Below are 17,907 nucleotides of genomic sequence, written 5' to 3' on the forward strand. Positions count from 1 at the left end.
GGTGGGTTAAATATGTGATGATCTTAGTCTAAGAGAACTGAAGCGAAGACTGAGATTGTGATTTAGAGGGCTAAGCACATGGTTGAATGAAGATCAAATACATCCCCAGCATTGTCACATTGGAGGGCTACCTGTCCTCCTCCCTTGCAAAATTCTCCAAGAATATTTTTTAAGATGGAAGAGAACATAGGGCAGCTCAAACAAATATTGTGACGGATAATATCAGCTACCATCACACTGGTGTCCTGGAACATATTCAGGAGATGGTAGGGTTGCAATCTCCAAGTGCTACCTGTAGATCTCCTGCTGTTATAATTGATCTCTAGATGTCCAGGACCAGTTCTCCTGGAGAAAATGGCTACTTTGGAGGAGGGATTCTATTGTATCCTGGCATTGTATCCTGCTGAGGTCCTTCCCTTCCTCAAACCCTTCCCACCCAGAATCCTCCCCCCCCCCCAAATATCCAGGTCTTTCCCAACCCAGACCTGGCAACCCTAGGAGAGCGGAACTCGCCATGCAATACCTGTGACTGAGTCAGAACAGTAACTAGCACCAACATCCTCAATCCACACAAAGGGAAAGTTGTCCAGAAAGCCCAGTGATCTCATATTTGATTTCAAAAGAAGAAGTCTTTCTAAAACGAGTAGATTCATTAGAAGGAAGTGAAAGGGAGGGTCAAGATTGTACATTGTATAGAATAATTGTGGTTTGAGAAGCAGTTTTCGATCGCTGACGCTCAAGACGCATAAACAATGCCGGCACTTTTGGGACCATTATTGCGCGGATGGTCACAAAGGCTGGTAGGTCTGCAAGCGGACAGGAGGCAGCCTTCGATGCAAGTGCTTGGCCGTTGCTGAACGCCGTACCTCATCTCCTGGCTTCCGGCGCGTCGCAGAGGCCAGGGGACACCCCCCCTCCGCAGGTGGCTCTGGAGTCGCAGGCCAGGGGGGCGTGTCCCCTGGCATCTGCAATGCGCCAGAAGCCAGGAAACAAGGTACAGCATTCAGCGATGGTGGGGGGCGCCTTTCAGCTGCTGCCGTGTGGAGGACGCTGCTTCCGAAAAACCTCGCTCAAGGAGCGAGGTTCAGAAGCAGCACCTTCGCGCTGCTCAGGGATGGTGAGGCCAGCGCTGCTGTGCGAACCCCTCCCCAGGAACGCAGCTTTTAGCATCCCTAGGGCGCTGTATTCCGCCTGTGCGGAAACAGCCTTAGTTGCTAAGCTGAAGGAAGAAGCGTTCCCTTTAAAAAGTAGAAATCTGACCCAAATATGGAGGATTAAGCAAATGGAAGTTGAAGTTGAGATAGTCAGGAGGATCATATTACCAAATCATTAATATAAATAATAAATTCTTTAAGCAGCTAGGTTTGGTTGGAATTCACCCTGAAATTCATAATGAACTGAAATGCAAAATTGCTGACTTTATGACAAAAACAACCAACATACAGCTTGTCATACAGCTTGTCACCTTGATTTTGTTGGGTTGTCAACTGGGAAGTCATAGGTCAGTTATTCTAATGTCTGTTCTCAGTAAATTGGTGGAAAGAATGATTAAAGATAGAAGGTTGGATCCAGACTAAATTTTCCATTAACAGAAGTGGAGCAATTTCTTTGAATTCCCTCTGCAGATGCCCAGTTTATCTCTCATGCTGTTCTTGAGGATGAGAGGGCCAGCGAGGTATAGTGGTTAAGAGCAGGTGGATTCTAATCTGGAGAATCAGATTTGATTCCCAGCTCCTCCACATGAGTAGCAGAGGCTTATCTGGCGAAGCTACATTCCTGCTGGGTGACCTTGGGCTAGTCACAATTCTTCGGAACTCTCTCAGCCCCACCTACCTCACAAAGTGTCTGTTGTGGGGAGAGGAAGGGAAAGGAGCTTGTAAGCCACCTTGAGTCTTCTTACAGGAGAGAAAGGTGGGATATAAATCCAAACTCCTCCTCCTCCTTCTTCTGGAGCAGTGTTTTGGGACAGTTTAGTAAACAGAAAAACCAGAAGAATTTTACCATATATAGGCTAATGTGAAGAGGTGAACAATTTTGGAATCTGCCAGTGGGAGGATCAAAACTGAAAAGGGGTTTTTCTGTATCTTGGGAACATTTTCTGTGAAATTGTTCAGCATATGTCCATTTCCCCCACGCATCGTTTCCCCCTTGTCTCTTCAGTTGCATTTATTCCACACACTGCAGCTGAAAATGTATTATTCCAAATGGTGGTAGGATGTCATCTGTGATGCAGAAGAACAACCCCAGCCCTTTTTTCCCTTTTCCTTAGGTACTGTAGCATTACTGCACAGTTACATTGAAGTAGCAATTCAAAAAATATCTCACCTTCCATTTCTACTATTGAGAATTGCTTTCTCAAAATGGAAGCAACTCTCCCCCGCCACTGGAGCAGGCGCCATTACCTGAAGGAACAGAAACATATAGCCCCCACCCCCAGCCCACATTTCTCAGCCAAATTAGATCTGCAATTTCACATGATCATTACTGCAACATTCTTTTGTAAATTTCCTCCTGCGAAAGCAACTTCCCTTGTCAATTTCATTTGCTCATGACTGCACTCATAGCACCTGAATATTACAGAGAGCCAGCAGGGTGTAGTGATTAAGAGCGATGGACTCTGGAGAACCAGGTTTGATTCCCCACTCCTCCACATGGGTGGCAGACTCTGATCTGGGTGAACTGGATTTGTTTTGCCACTCTGCTGCAGGAAGCCTGCTGGGTGAACTTGGGTTAGTCACAGTTTGCTGAGAACTCGGTCAGTCCCACCTACAATCATACCTCAGTTTTTGTTGGTAATCTGTCCGGATTACCTCGGCGAAAATTGAAACCGACAAAAACTGAGGCTATGCCGTTTGCACAGGCGCAACGCAAACAGCGTAGCAACTTATGCAGAAGTCACCTCGGATTTTGTCGGCACACTGAGGCGACCAACAAAAGCCAAAGGCAACAAACGGCTGGATTCCATCAGCGAAAACTGAAACCAACGATTTCCGAAGGTGACGAAAACCGAGGTATGACTGTACCTCACAAGATGTCTCTTGTGGAGAGAGGAAGGAAAGTAAGCAGCTTTGAGACTCCTTATAAGAAGGCAAAGTGGAGTATAAATGCAAACTCTTGTTCTTCTACATTGTTAATCTTAGATGAAATTCACAAAGCTGATACAATCGACCTGGCTTGTTTCCATGCTTTAACATTACATTGCTAGTGCGATGTGACAAAGAAAACAAAAATAAAAATTCTTTTTGAAAACAGAGGATGAGGGGGAGATATGGCTGAAGGGGAGATTGGGTGACTATACAGGGGCATGAATAAGGGTCAGGTGTTATGTGGGGTGGAGAAATAAAGACCATTTCAACATGATTATGCGTTTAAGGGGAACTGGCTTAGAAACAGATAGAAAAACATGGTAAAAGTGCTTGAGAAACAATGGAGGAAAAATGAAGGGAAAATGTTTTCAGAACCAAATGGAAAGAAAATGTGCAGAATTGAAAGAAAAAAATCTACCATTTGGCAGCAAGTCACTTTTGTAAACAACTTGTGTAGAAAAGGCCACCGTTTGCAGCTTCAAGGTAAAAATGCTTGGATTGTTACAGATCACGTTAGCTGTATTGAATAAGAATTTCAACTGCTTTTCTCATTTCCCCTCCCTCTCCCTCCCCTAGTTAATTTTAAGATTATTTAGTAAGGTAACCTTTCTGTATTTTTTTGTATGTTTGTTTTCTGTCAAAAGAAAAGAGAAGTTGAACTGAAAGCAACTATGTCTGCCTGTGTGGGAGAGCGCAAATTCTGTCAGCAGTATTAAAAAAAAACAAATTCTCGGTCAACTATAACTTCATGGAGTAAACTTTTGTACATATAGGAATGTTTCTAAAGGGAGGAGGGTATTATTTTGAAATCACTGGTACAAAGATTTAACGTTTAGTTTGGGGAGGGGAATTCCTCCCTGCAACTAAGGAAAACCCTTTGCTTTTATTTGGAGAAGCTCAGCAGTCAATTAATGGAAGTTAAAGGACGCAGAAGAAAAGGACTTCCAGTTTAATTTCAGTGTAAAGTTTGGTAGCCGATTAACTAAAGAGGCCATCACTATAGGGTTGTGTTTAAGTAGTCCCACAGGTAAGTGAAATATTTTGCATGTTTCTTTTGGCTATTTCACAATAATATTATTAGCTGTTTAAGGTTAAAGTGCTAAAGGGCAAACTGCTAAGGGTTTCAGGGTAACTCTGGTTTGGTTAGTGCTTCATGGCAAAGAAAGATCTGCTGGAAAACATTGTGGGGGGGAGGTTAGCTGTACTATGTGTGAACAGATATCACTGGCATACAGTTACTTGTACTTCTTTTCAGAACTGAAATGTGTTCTTGTGAAAATAATCTGTTGTCAAAGGATTAAGGCACATACTGTTGTATGTTTAAAAAAGCAGGGAATTATTTAAACTATAAACTCTCGCCAGAACCCCTTGTTTATGTGTGCTAGACACTAAAAACATGATAATCTATCAGTAAAACTTTTTTCCTCGTTGTGGAATTTGTACCCAATAAACCCTAAAGCATTTGGGAAAGGGGATTCTTTCAAAGAGTTCTTAAGTTTCTTCCAGTGAACATCTAGACTTTGTTAACTATTTGGGAAGCTAGGATGTTTGAGGAACTGATGTACTTTTCACAATATGAGACTTCTTGAGAAAAGATATATTGCTTCATTCTTCATCATTCAGTACATACATTTTTATATTTAACGGTCCCAGGAATCCATTGAACACTGCTTCTGCTGATTTAAGTTGGGCTCTGACATCTTCAGTAAAAGGTATCCTGCATTCAAGCTTATACAAGCACACATAGTTTAGATTTCTTATAGGAATCTTGCCCTCAAGTAACCAGATTGAATCTAGGGCAGATTTGTGGGACGGACTTTCTTAACAATTGCAAAGGAGGGGGGGGGGGTTGCACTGTATAACCATTATCTTCTGTCTCTCCTCTTGAAAGTTAAAATTTCCAAATAAATGTACTTCATGTACCTTTAAGGAGCCCCGCGGCAATGTGTAACTGCTGTCTAACCTCTACTCACCACCTGAATTTGATGTTGTTTGATCCTGGTTTTAGGTAGCCTTCCATCCCTCTGACATTGGTAAAATGAGTACCCAGCTTGCTGGGAGCAAGGCACAGCCGACTGGGGAAGTCAATGGCAAACCACTCAGTAAACATAGTCCCCCCCGGATCAGACTTTACCTATGTACCTGTACCTTTTTGTTTTTGCATTTAAGAAATTAATGTGGTTGAATTGGAGTGAGTTTTGAATGAGAAGAGATTTATCCTTCTAAAAAAAATCCTACTTTCTTCCTTTGTATAATTCTGGTTTTGTTTAGGTTTTTTTGATGTGCTGTGTGCTATTTACTCAGTTTATACCTGTTTGTGATGATTAACTGTAGCATTTTACCCTAACTGTAAATATTGTCTTGAAGGACTTAATGGTGATGGCTGTTTATACTACGAGAAGTTGTAGGAGATAGACTATTAAATACTTCTCTATCTCAGTTATATCCCTGATTTGTAAACATCCTCTTTTTGAAATGTAAACTAGGGGGAAACCCCTAAATATTATGAATCTTGAGGATTGTAGGGTATAAAAGGGAAAGTTTTCACTGTAGTTCTCCATGATGTCTAATGGACCTGCATTTGACTATGCCCTGCGAAGGATAACACATACACCAGTCAAGATGGAAATTCTCCTCAACCTGAATCTACAGAACATGGGGCCTCTACCTGGGATTTTAATAAACATCGGTAATACCAATGCTGTGTCAGAGACCAGTCAAAGGAGATATAGGCTGTCTGTACACTGGTGCTCTGCCTTGTGCTCCTCCTTGTGCCCGAGATTCTCTTTGGGACAGAGCTTCTGTTACGGACATCTTTTGCTCCCTCGCAAACTTGCTGCATGGCGAATCCCATAATCTCTGCTGTTAATAACAGCAGGCAAAGAGCGACCTTTCACCCTTCTTTTCAGGGAAGATGAAAGAAATGGCCCTGCGTTATTCTTTGCCTTGGGCTTCTTTTTTGCTCCATCTTGCCTCCAGCCCACACTCCTTCCGCCCTTCCCGAGGGAGGGCTTTTTGAAATTTTATTGTTCCATATTGGATCTATCGAAATAATGATAGATCTGGTACAGGAATATTGAAATAACAAGCCTCTCTCAGGGTAGCGGCAGCAGCAGGACATGTGTGTGTGTGTGTGTGTGTGTGTGTGTGTGTGTGTGTGTGTGTGTGTGTGTGTGTGTGTGTGTGTGTGTGTGTGTGTGTGTGTGTGTGTGTGTGTGTGTTGAGGGGGCAGGGGGAGGAGAGAGAGAATATCAGCTCTGGGACATGGTCCCCTTCTTCAGCAGAGCATGGTCCAGGGAACTGCTTGGCCTCTTTCATTTGCGGGTGGGGTGGGGGTTATTTTTGGAGAGGAACTAAATATATAACAACAATATTGATATAGCAGTAATTTAAAGGGCTTTAACAAACCTCGCAATCTTACAGCTATTGGGTGTGATGAGATGTGTGCCTTTAAGAGTGAGTTGATGGGCGAACCAGAAAAAGCAGTTAGAAGTGAGAGTTCAGTAGGCAAGCCACACAGCAGGCAGTGGGGTGTCTTCTCATGTGTAAACAGAAAAATGCAAGGAGACCCCAGTACAACCCCACTACACACCGAAGAGCCCCAAGGAAAGTGTTCCATGCATAATGAATCATAGGCTCCCTCCGCACGTGCAGAATAATGCACTTTCAATCCACTTTCACAATTGTTTGCAAGTGGATTTCGCACAATAAAATCCAGCTTCAAAGTGCATTGAAAGTACATTATTCTGCAAGTGCAGAAGCAGCCATAGAGTTGCAACAGCATCTGAGTTTTGCCAGGAAATTCAATTAGATAGAATTTAAACAATTTGTACCAGCGAACTATTTGGGAAATCTTGTAATCCCAAAAACACGAATATCTTTCACTCAGGCGTGACTTAACATTCAGCCCTCTTAGTTGCTGAAAGGAAGATATAAAAAAAATACTTCATATTAGAATGGAATTGCCCTTGTGGAAGTCAACAAGTGGAATCAATTGGGCATGTTTTGTTTATGCTATCCTTTTTATAAGGAATTGCGAGATGAACTGCTTTCCTCCATTTTACGAAGATTCTCAGAAGATCTGAAAAACCTGACTTTATTATTCTTTTATCAGATAAATATTGTCAGACTGCAGAGAAGGTAGCAAAATCCATTTGTGCTTCTTCAGTGGGGATGTAGTTTTATTTGTGATTTTAGTATTTGTTAGCCATGAGGTCAGAAATGATTGGATATTGAAGTTATTATTATTATTAGAAGAAGAAGAGCTTGGATTTATATCTCCCATTTCTCTCCTGTAAGGAGACTCAAAGTGGCTCACAGTCTCCTTTCTTTTCCCTCCCCCCCGCAACAAACACCCTGTGCGGTAGGTGGGGCTAAGAGAGCTCCGAAGAACTCTGACTAGCCCAAGGTCACCCAGCTGGCATGTGTTGGAGTGCACAAGCTAATCTGGTTCACCAGATAAGCCTCCACAGCTCAAGTGGCAGAGCAGGGAATCAAACCCGGTTCTCCAGATTAGAGTGAACCCGCGCTTAACCACTACACCACGCTGGCTCTTTTTTTTATTTATTACTACTAATAATTAATATTACTATTAATTATGGTTGTTGACCATGATACTAAATAGTGATACTGGATAACACATACATATGTACATGAACATATCTTGGATGCTCTTGGCTGTCAGTAATGATAAACTGTAGGTGATTTCGGGCATAATTCTAGTAGCAGCTCTAGCACATATGCAAAACCATAAGCTTGGAAGGTTGACTGTATGCATGGAATGATATTTGTTCCCAATAAAACATAATGATTGCGTGCTCTTTTTTTGTAGTATTGCCATGCACAGCAGTGGCTATATTGCTTTTCATGGCCCGTTCTTAGCTATGTGATGGTATGTGTATGAAACTGTTGTATATTGAGTCAAATCACTGTGCAGTGTGGTATACTTTGCATTGACGTTGGAAGGTCTTTGATATAGGTCTTCCCCATCCTTGCTATTTGTTTTCCTTTAACAGGACCTTTAGAACTTGGAATCTCACATATGCAAAGCATGATCTCTCTACCACAGTACCATAGGCCTTTCCCCTAATGTATGAAATGCATATCACCATTACAGTGTGCTGTAGTGTAGCGCTCCAGGTAGGTAACAAATTTGCAAAGGGCTTACAAAACTGGTCTGTCAGTGTATTGAACTGATTCTTTTATCAGCAGGCAGGTTGATTGACCAGATGTAGCATGATTCCTTAACAGGCCAGATAAGCCGTGACTTTTAAATTAAAAAACACACAACATGACTGCAATCCAAGGCAATGATTTGCAAGGATGGCAGAGAACATAATTTCAGAAGGACAGTCCCTAATCCTTTTTCTTCCCCCTCCCTGAACTGTGGTTCTCCTTTGAAGCACTGTCTTAAGAAACAAATGCAATTAGAAGGTGTGGGGAGAAGTTTCTTTGGCGGAGACCTAGACATGTGAAAAAGAAAGGTGCCCCCCCCCCCCCCCCCCGGCCTTGGCTTCAAAAATTCTGGAAATGTTACATCTTTGTCTCCCTGCCACACCCTTTAATGGCTCTAGAGATTATAGTTACAAAGAGGATTAATACCCTCAATGCAGAACTAAAAGCCTCATTCTTTTTTTGCTTCCTTGCTTGCAAGTCTTCCTTGGAATGTCAGCGCAGCTGGAAAAAGAATGCTTGATTTAGTTTGTGCTTCTCCCCCATCCCACTTTAAGTGCCTTTATGCATACCGTGTTTAGCCTGCGCTGTCCAAAACACCTGATTCTTCAAGAGCTGAAGTAACCAGGAATGCCATTCTGTGTTCAAGGTGTTGACATGAGGGGACTCAACAAATTTGGAGAAACGGGTTGTCAGGATTTGGATGGTGAGGAACCTGCTGTATGCTGTTACTCCTTTGAATTTGCTGTGCTACAAAGTTTTAAGCAAGGATGTGGGGGTGTTTTTTCTCTTTTCGTTATACTAAATTATTAGTGGCGTCAGAATGGTATCATGGGACACCTCAATGACTTGCAGAATTGTTATAGTACAGTTGCCAGTCTTTTGACTGTATAGTATTTTGGGTTGGGCAGTTCTATGCCAGGGGTTGAAATGTGGAAACAATTTGGGTCAAGATTGGCTCATCAGTTGCCATTAATGAGACATTTTGGATTGTATGAGATATGGTCATTTTATGACGGGGTATGATTCTGCAACTTTGGGGGCTATTTTCTGGCTTTCTACAGGGCCTCATTGGATCTCCGCTGATTCAACATCTCAGTGATTTTTCGGGTTGTCTCTTCTTCTCCTGTTCTCTTCTGTAGTAATGGGGAAAGACGAAAAAGGACATCTTCGGTCTGCAGCAATGAATCTGTGAATGCAGGTGGAATCGCTCTTACCCCCCGCCGGATCTCCTGGCGGCAGAGGATCTTCCTCAGGGTAGCATCACCCATGAAGAAATCTCCCTCGGCAATGCAAAATCAAGGTCCGTGTACGTTGAGGGAGCTTTCTGTGGAGATGTCACTTGATTGCATTTCAGAGTAGAAGCTTCCATTTTGTGCTTCAGCTGGGGATATAACTGAGCACTAACTCTTGATTCCTTTTGTTTGGTGCATAGCAGGCCTTAACATGATGGTGTAGATTTTTAGTATTTCAGACTGACATTCCCTTACCTATTGTAAGTAATGGTCTGTGTTGATAGGCTGAATGCCTAGCATCTTTTAATCAGCATTGTACCAAACTCCATATCATTTTCCAAACAAGATGGTGTGTCATTGTTGTCTGTATGGTAATTTCAGGCTCAAACTACATGGTGCTATGAGCACATGACTTCTGCAGATTCATGGCTGCTCTCACATCTTCCCAGTATGTTTGTTTGTTTAACTTGTATGCAGCCCTTCTCCTCACAGGCTCAGAGCAGCTTCCAGTATATTATAAACAACAAAAACCTAAGTTGCATTACAATTTAAAAATCTCAGATGGTGACTAGGCCATTATCCCTAAATAGACTAAAATAAAGGTAAAGTTTCCCCTTCAGTCGTGTCCGACCCTGGGGTACCACTGCGAGCAGTGGTTTCATAGGCAAGCCTCTTTTGTAGGGTAGTTTGCCATTGCTTTCCCCGGCTATTCTTTAAACCCTAGCTATGAGCTAGGTCAGGCGTCTGCAACCTGAGGCTCCGGAGCCGCATGCGGCTCTTTCAGCCCTATACTGTGGCTCCGCGTAGCCTGGAGGTCGGAGGGTAGCGTGGGCATGTCCCTCCAGCCCTCCAGAGCAGCGCTGGAAGGAAAGGTGAGTGGAGGGGCCGAACTGGAGGCGACTCCATGCGTGAGGGTGCCGCTTTTTGCGTCCCCTCCACTCACTTCTCCTTCCAGCGCTGCTCTGGAGGGTTGGAGGGACATGCCCATGCTGCCCTCTGACCCCTGGAGGTCAGAGGGTAGCGTGAGCATGTCCCTCCAGAGCAGCTGCCATTCCCCCTCTGCCATCCCCACAGCTGCCATCCCCCCTCTGCCTGCTCCATCGGGCAGAGGGGGTTTTCCTGCCCGGCGCCGCTGCCTCCCAGCGCTGGAATGAAAGATGAGTGAAGGGGCTGAACCGGAGGCTCCAGCTTGGTAGATCTTCGGGGCCATGGAAAATGGGTCCAAATGGCTCTTTGGGTGGTAAAAGTTGCCGACCCCTGAGCTAGGTACTCATTTACCGACCAAGAAATGGATGGATGGCTGAGTTGACCATGAGCCAGCTGCCAGGATATCTGACTCATAGGGGGCTTGAACTCCTGACCAGGTGAGTGGCAGTGCAAGCACTTAACCACTATGCCACTTGTAGGTACAGTTTTAACTTATGGATATTCATGATAGGATGCTATTAACATTTCCCCCACCAAGCAGAAACCACTGAATTTTAGGGAGAAAGTCAGTGCTAATTTTAGAGCTGTGAAGTCACGTGTAGTCTTCAATGAAAAAACAACCAGAGATATAGAAGAGTAGATAAATGTTCACATGAATTGAATCTTAACTCTTTTTCGACTTCTAGAAAGGTAATGAAGGCAGCAATGCAGAGGAATTGGGATTCGAGTGAGGATTAATAGCTTTTAATGCTTCTGGAACCAATTCTTGGTCTTTATAATCTTTCAGATAGTCAGAACTCGGGGTTAAAGTAACTTGACTTTGTCCTTCTTACGTGCATCAGGGTTTTCATGGGATGAGGCTTTCAGAGGTGCTTTGCTCTGGCCTGCCTCTGCTTAGCAACCCTTGGTTGTCTCCCATTCTGAGATCTGACAAGTTTGGGCTAGCCTGAGCTATCATGACTGATGAGGAAAGGAAAACATTCTCAGTTCTCTTTAGCCTGTGCTTCTGCTCTTTATTCCCCCTAGTATCATCTGGTTCAGGTGTTCCTGATCAAGTTCTTTAATAGCAGTAACAAATGCTAAATCAACAAAGGTACTAATTGCTTTTGGAATTAAGCAATTGTGCCCCGTTTAAGTGTCCCTATACAGGAAAGGTCCAGTCCACTGTTCAGTATTTTCCCAACTTGCATGTTTCTTCTGAAGCTGGTTTATATATATATGAGAATCAAGGCACTTCTCTCTCAAAAATAAAGCCTACAGAGGTATTAGTAGCCCGTTCCGCTTCTAGTTGGACTCTACAGTAAGTTGTGCTATAGAGGAGGAAAGATCAGCCATTGGAACCACTGGCCTGTACCATACTACTCCACTAACAAAATTTGATACTTTCCTCCAACTTAAGTGACTCTTCTTCGAAGAAGAAGAAGAAGAAGAAGAAGAAGAAGAAGAAGAAGAAGAAGAAGAAGAAGAAGAAGAAGAAGAAGAAGAAGAAGAAGAAGAAGAAGAAGAAGAAGAAGAAGAAGAAGAAGAAGAAGAAGAAGAAGAAGAAGAAGAAGAAGAAGAAGAAGAAGAAGAAGAAGAAGAAGAAGAAGAAGAAGAAGAAGAAGAAGAAGAAGAAGAAGAAGAAGAAGAAGAAGAAGAAGAAGAAGAGAACCCCTAAAGTTGGAGGAACCCTTCCTCAGCTGGAAGAAGTTATAGTACAATCCATTATGTTCAAAATTGTTTTGTGATGGTTTTTTACACCATATTACCTGTCCCTACAGTAGCAAGATTATATAAATGCGAAGTTTTGTTCTGTCTTTCTTATTACATCAAACAGCAATAGTGGCATAGCAATTGCTGTAACTCCAGCAAACAGCAGTTAAATGCACATAGTTTGGGTTGTAATCGTCAACCATGAACAGTATGAGCAGGAAGGGAGAGCATGTATGTTGTGGCTGCTGTGATAGAACAATGAGATTTCAGTGGGGTTAATCCATGGCTAACGCACAGTTCTTTGCAGATGGGGGTGATGGGAGTGAGTTGTTACCCCTGTCTCCCCTTGTGCCATCTTTGGAAGAAGACCCCCTGGCTTCCATATTACAAAACGATGACTCCCAAGATAAAAGTGGGGAGAAGAAGAACTCCGAAGAGTTGCAGAGTCTGTGGAGGAAAGCTATCCATCAACAAATACTGCTGCTACGGATGGAAAAAGAAAACCAGAAATTGGAAGGTTAGTAAAGGTTGAGAGCATGGTGTCATCGTATTTTGTCTTGGCAAGGGCAGAAGTTGTGCAAGTAATGGTGTGGATCCAGCATTGGTCTAGCCTAAGGGGCATTTCTCCAGCTTAAGTGGCTCTTCTACTGGAGATGTTCCACTTAGGTTGGAGGAAAATGTGCTGAAAGGAGAGGTAGGATAAGGTCTGGGATCCACCCCATGTGGAATCTGCACCATATTTTACTGACTAATTTTTTTTCACCTGCCAAATCTATCTTGCTTCCATGCAAGACAGTTAGATCTTAGCTGGGAACCTTCTAATGAGTTCAGTATCTTAAGCTGTGCCTTGTGTAGGTCCCCATAAATGAGAGTGGTCCCCATAATATGCATCAGAGTCCTCTGCAGTGTGCAAAAATTTCCAGGCAGGTGAAATGGGAATCTTGAACATTGCTGTCTTAGCACACTGTGTGCAGCCTTGTTTGGACTTGATGTGCATCGACTCCAAATTCATTGTTGTGTCACTGAGAATTGAACTAGTGAGAAATTTTAGACTATGATCTTGCTCTTTCCCATGCTCTAGTTCCGTGGTGGCGAACCTATGGCACTCCAGATGTTCATGGACTACAATTCCCAATTGGCCATGCTGGCAGGGGCTGATGAGAATTGTAGTCCATGAACTTCTGGAGTGCCATAGGTTCGCCACCACTGCTCTAGTTACTGGAAGCTTCACCTTTGCCTTAGAGAACTCGTTTCTCTCTCTCTCTCTCTCTCTCTCTCTCTCTCTCTCTCTCTCTCTCTCTCTCTCTCTCTCATACACATGTGTGTGTGCACACACACATTCATTTGTCTTAAAGGATTTTATATGGCACATGTCAACAAAATATTAATAAAATATTTCTTCCTAATGCTGTCGAGGAGGCTTTGAACTGTGACTGTTGTTTTTATAGAAGGTAAGATGCACATCAATAGAATATTTTTCTATCTCAAGTCCACCAACTCCATTGTTTTGTGCTTTCCAAAATATCGTGATGATTTTAATAATCCCTACCACAACCTGAAATGTGTGCAGCGTGTGATGAAGAGAAGGAATTTTACACTATCATTTATGCTATTCTTATAATTGTATTTTCCCCTCCTAGTAAATTCTCTGCCCTTAAGAACATTTGACAGGCAAAAGGTTTGGGTGCTCAGGTCACGCAGAAGTCTCGTGTTGTGACAACCTGGCTGAAGGAATATTGAATTGGGCTATACACTCAGTACTTTTTTTCCAGGGATTCTAGCTGAGATGAAATCAGAAATGGCCCTAGGACTGAACATAAGAACATAAGAACATAAGAACAAGCCAGCTGGATCAGACCAAAGTCCATCTAGTCCAGCTCTCTGCTACTCGCAGTGGCCCACCAGGTGCCTTTGGGAGCTCACATGTAGGATGTGAACGCAATGGCCTTCTGCGGCTGTTGCTCCCGATCACCTGGTCTGTTAAGGCATTTGCAATCTCAGATCAAAGGGGATCAAGATTGGTAGCCATAAATCGACTTCTCCTCCATAAATCTGTCCAAGCCCCTTTTAAAGCTATCCAGGTTAGTGGCCATCACCACCTCCTGTGGCAGCATATTCCAAACACCAATCACACGTTGCGTGAAGAAGTGTTTCCTTTTATTAGTCCTAATTCTTCCCCCCAGCATTTTCAATGAATGCCCCCTGGTTCTAGTATTGTGAGAAAGAGAGAAAAATTTCTCTCTGTCAACATTTTCTACCCCATGCATAATTTTGTAGACTTCAATCATATCCCCCCTCAGCCGCCTCCTCTCCAAACTAAAGAGTCCCAAACGCTGCAGCCTCTCCTCATAGGAAAGGTGCTCCAGTCCCTCAATCATCCTTGTTGCCCTTCTCTGCACTTTTTCTATCTCCTCAATATCCTTTTTGAGATGCGGCGACCAGAACTGGACACAGTACTCCAAGTGCGGTCGCACCACTGCTTTATATAAGGGCATGACAATCTTTGCAGTTTTATTATCAATTCCTTTTCTAATGATCCCCAGCATAGAGTTTGCCTTTTTCACAGCTGCCATGCATTGAGTTGACATTCCCATGGAACTATCAACTAAGACGCCCAAATCCCTTTCCTGGTCTGTGACTGATAGCACTGACCCCTGTAGCGTGTATGTGAAGTTTGGATTTTTTGCCCCTATGTGCATCACTTTACATTTTGCTACATTGAACTGCATTTGCCATTTCTGAGCCCATTTCTGAGTGAGACTGAGTGCTCACTCTTCCATTTTCCCCTCTCCTGCCAGCCATATTTGGAACATAAAGATCCCATATTTACTGAACGTAAAAGTGCCTTGACACGGAGGTCCTAACAGCACCTTCCAACATTCTGAGATCTGCCAAAAGGACCTTCAGTCAGATATACAGTTCCTGTGTCAGAGCTCAGTTCTTAGTTGTGCAGGGGTCCCACTTGACTTGGGACTGTTGTATGTAGGGAAAGGGGTTTATGCTTTCTCTCCCATGCTGGGTTTTTAAAAAACTCAAAACAGCTCATGGGGGAACGAGAGATCTGGTGTGGTTTAATAGTTAGCATATCAAACTAGGATCTGTGAGAATCAGGTGTGAATCTCCAGTCTGCCATGGGTGGTTGTTGTGAGGATAAAGTGGAACACGGTATGCACCCTTTAACGTCCCCATTTAGGTAAATGTCACGGCAAAAATGACATAAACAAATAAATATTTGCCTGCTGGGGGTTCTAAGTTTGCTGATGTGTTTTTTCCAACATGGCCAATCGTTTCCCCTCATTCAGGTCAGGAAAATGGCATGGGGGAGAGGTTTAAATGTCCTCTCCCCGTGCACAATAGTTCTGATCCGAATCGGGCTACCCACATATCTGAGAGGTGAGTCTGGCACACTGAAGACACCGTGCATATCTGACTGAAAGCCCTCCTGGCAGACCCAGGCACAATTGGAGGGGTTTATCTTGTGAGTTCTACAGCTGATTCAAAATAATTCTGCCATGTTAAGATCATTTTCATCCCAGCCCAAAACTGACCTTTGCTTTCAGAATTCATTTGGTTGTCAACTTGGAATATTCATTCTTTATGTGAACCGTGAATAGTGCCCTTGATAATATCATAACAAATATCCTCAAATATCTGTGGCACGGAGCTTTCTGTTTCTGTCCATGTGATTTGTGTGTTGATGTAATCCACAGCTATAAAACATTTCTTACCTGCGAGATTACAAGCCATGATGATGATAGAGGGTTAACTCCCCCATTGCTTTATGGGTAATGTTCTCCTGAATGAAGCATTAAACAAGTTAAAACAACTACTGAACAGTTCCCTCACAAAACTGTATGTGGCTGCACAAACATCTGGCATCAACACACAGAGCCAGATGCAAACTACTGGAAAACCTCTTTGACTCCTCAGTTCTGCAGCATGTAGAAAATTTGATAGTGTCATACCTCACAGACAAATATAATTCCATTTAAGTACGATTTAATGTGAGGACTGCCAAATCCAGAAAGAACAAATTTTTTAAGTGTTTCAGTGGCAGAGGGAAGGAAGGAAGAGAAAGGGGGGGGGGTGTAAGCAGAGGTGGGATCCAACCAGTTCTCACCACTTCTCTAGAAGTGGTTACTAATTTTTTCTGAGTGCAGAGAAAGGGTTACTAAAGCAACCTCCCTGCCCAATAGGGACTGGAGGTGCATGTGTGCGGCAGCGCCACTGTTTGAATCCCACCACCATCGGAACCTGTTATTAAAATTTTTGGATCCCACCACTGAAGTAGCATCTCGAGTAGACTCCCCAGAATAAAACATTCCTTGATAAAGGTTAAGCAGACTTATCCTCAAGAAGCCCATATGAATGCACTAAACAATATTTATTTTTTTAAAAAACCTTTACAAGCCACCTTTCTACCTTGCAGAACTCAAGGCAGCTTACAGTGTAAATAAAACAATATTTGTTTTTAAGACGACCACAATTTAAAATCTGAAATAACAGCAAGGCACACCATGAGTGAAATTCCAAGTCTAACAGCCTATTGACTTTGAGAAAGATTTGAAGCATGGAAGCATACAGTATCTCATGACATTTCTGTGACGAGCTTTCCTGTTCCCATTTTGATCTCACATTGACGCACATTATTTGTTTTATTCCCTCTCCTGTGACCCAGTTCAGGTGACTGTTGTCATCGCTTACTTCACAGTTTTGCCTTGACATTTTGGGCACGCGATGCAGAATTGAAAATCTTTTTCCACCTGGCCAAACAAGTTGCTTTCTTGGCCTCGGTTTTGCACCTCCATCTGTGAAACGTTATGCTTTCAGAATGTTCTTGTGAGGGTAAATTTAATGAAGTGGTCAAACATTGTTGTGGTATTCGGAGGCCTTATTTTTCTGGTAAGAACAGGCACCCTGAAATTTCGCAGTGAATGTGCCAATGCAGATGCTCCCAATTAAGGGAGACTGGTAGAGCAGAAGCCAAACACAAAACTGGTGCCTGAAAGAAATGTGGAAATAAATTTTCTCTGAGCTAGCAGAAATGTCATGCTGACTTTTAAAATAACACTTAAGACCCATGGCATTGTGTCTGCTCCCACTGCCTTTCCTTTGACTAGCATCAGTCTTCACCATAGTTAACATCAAGTTTTCCACTGCCCTGTTAAAGTCATTTAAAAATGGTGTCTGGGTCCCGATAAGGGGTATTTTAGCATCAATCTTAACCATGGTTAATGTTCATCAGAAACCAGCAGCATTTGAAAGTCATTGTAAAATGTTGCTAGATCTTGGTCCTGATCAGGGATATTTTAGCATCAACCATGGTTAACATTATTCAGATTTTCCACCACCACTATTTTAAAGCCATTTAAAGTCATTTTAAAATCATTTAAAAATGTTGCTAGGTCCCAGTCTTGAACAGCTGAGCTGCTCTTGGCCTGTCCCTGCCATGTGCCTTACCAAGTGCTGAAATGAGCATTGCCTGCAGCTCTTTTGGAGGGGGAACAAGAGCACCAAAGACCTTGTGGCATTCTTAAATGTCTTAAAAATGGCGGAAATTTGGTGGACATGAGGGTGCTGTCACATCTGTTTTGGCCCCAGGATTTGAAGTTGCTTAACAAAACCTGGTTAGTATTAATTACTGTTGAGGTCAGTACTGATTTATCCATTAATAGGAGGTCCAGGAGTTATATCTATATGCTAAGGAGATCCAGTGCTGTATCTTCTGTTGGTCTTTCTGGGATATATAGATTTAGCACCCCTATCAAAGGTTTTATTTTATTTATTTTATTATA

At 42.9% G+C, this 17,907-nt stretch overlaps 1 protein-coding gene across 4 annotated transcripts in view; it reads left to right on the plus strand.

Moving 5' to 3' along the window:
* Positions 1-17,907, plus strand: part of TBC1D4 (TBC1 domain family member 4) — a 120,108-nt gene that overhangs the window by 85,053 nt on the left and 17,148 nt on the right. For 2 of the 4 annotated variants that reach the window (XM_048493012.1, XM_048493015.1), the window contains exons 12-14: positions 9,401-9,561; positions 12,420-12,629; positions 13,561-13,563. In XM_048493012.1, the coding sequence (XP_048348969.1) occupies positions 9,401-9,561; positions 12,420-12,629; positions 13,561-13,563 (374 nt within the window). Of the gene's footprint in view, positions 1-8,845; positions 8,965-9,400; positions 9,562-12,419; positions 12,630-13,560; positions 13,564-17,907 lie in introns of those variants that run through there. The other 2 variants (XM_048493014.1, XM_048493013.1) reach the window with 2 other exon arrangements.

Source organism: Sphaerodactylus townsendi, linkage group LG04 (assembly GCF_021028975.2).
Source record: "Sphaerodactylus townsendi isolate TG3544 linkage group LG04, MPM_Stown_v2.3, whole genome shotgun sequence".
Taxonomy (NCBI): Eukaryota; Metazoa; Chordata; class Lepidosauria; order Squamata; family Sphaerodactylidae; genus Sphaerodactylus; species Sphaerodactylus townsendi.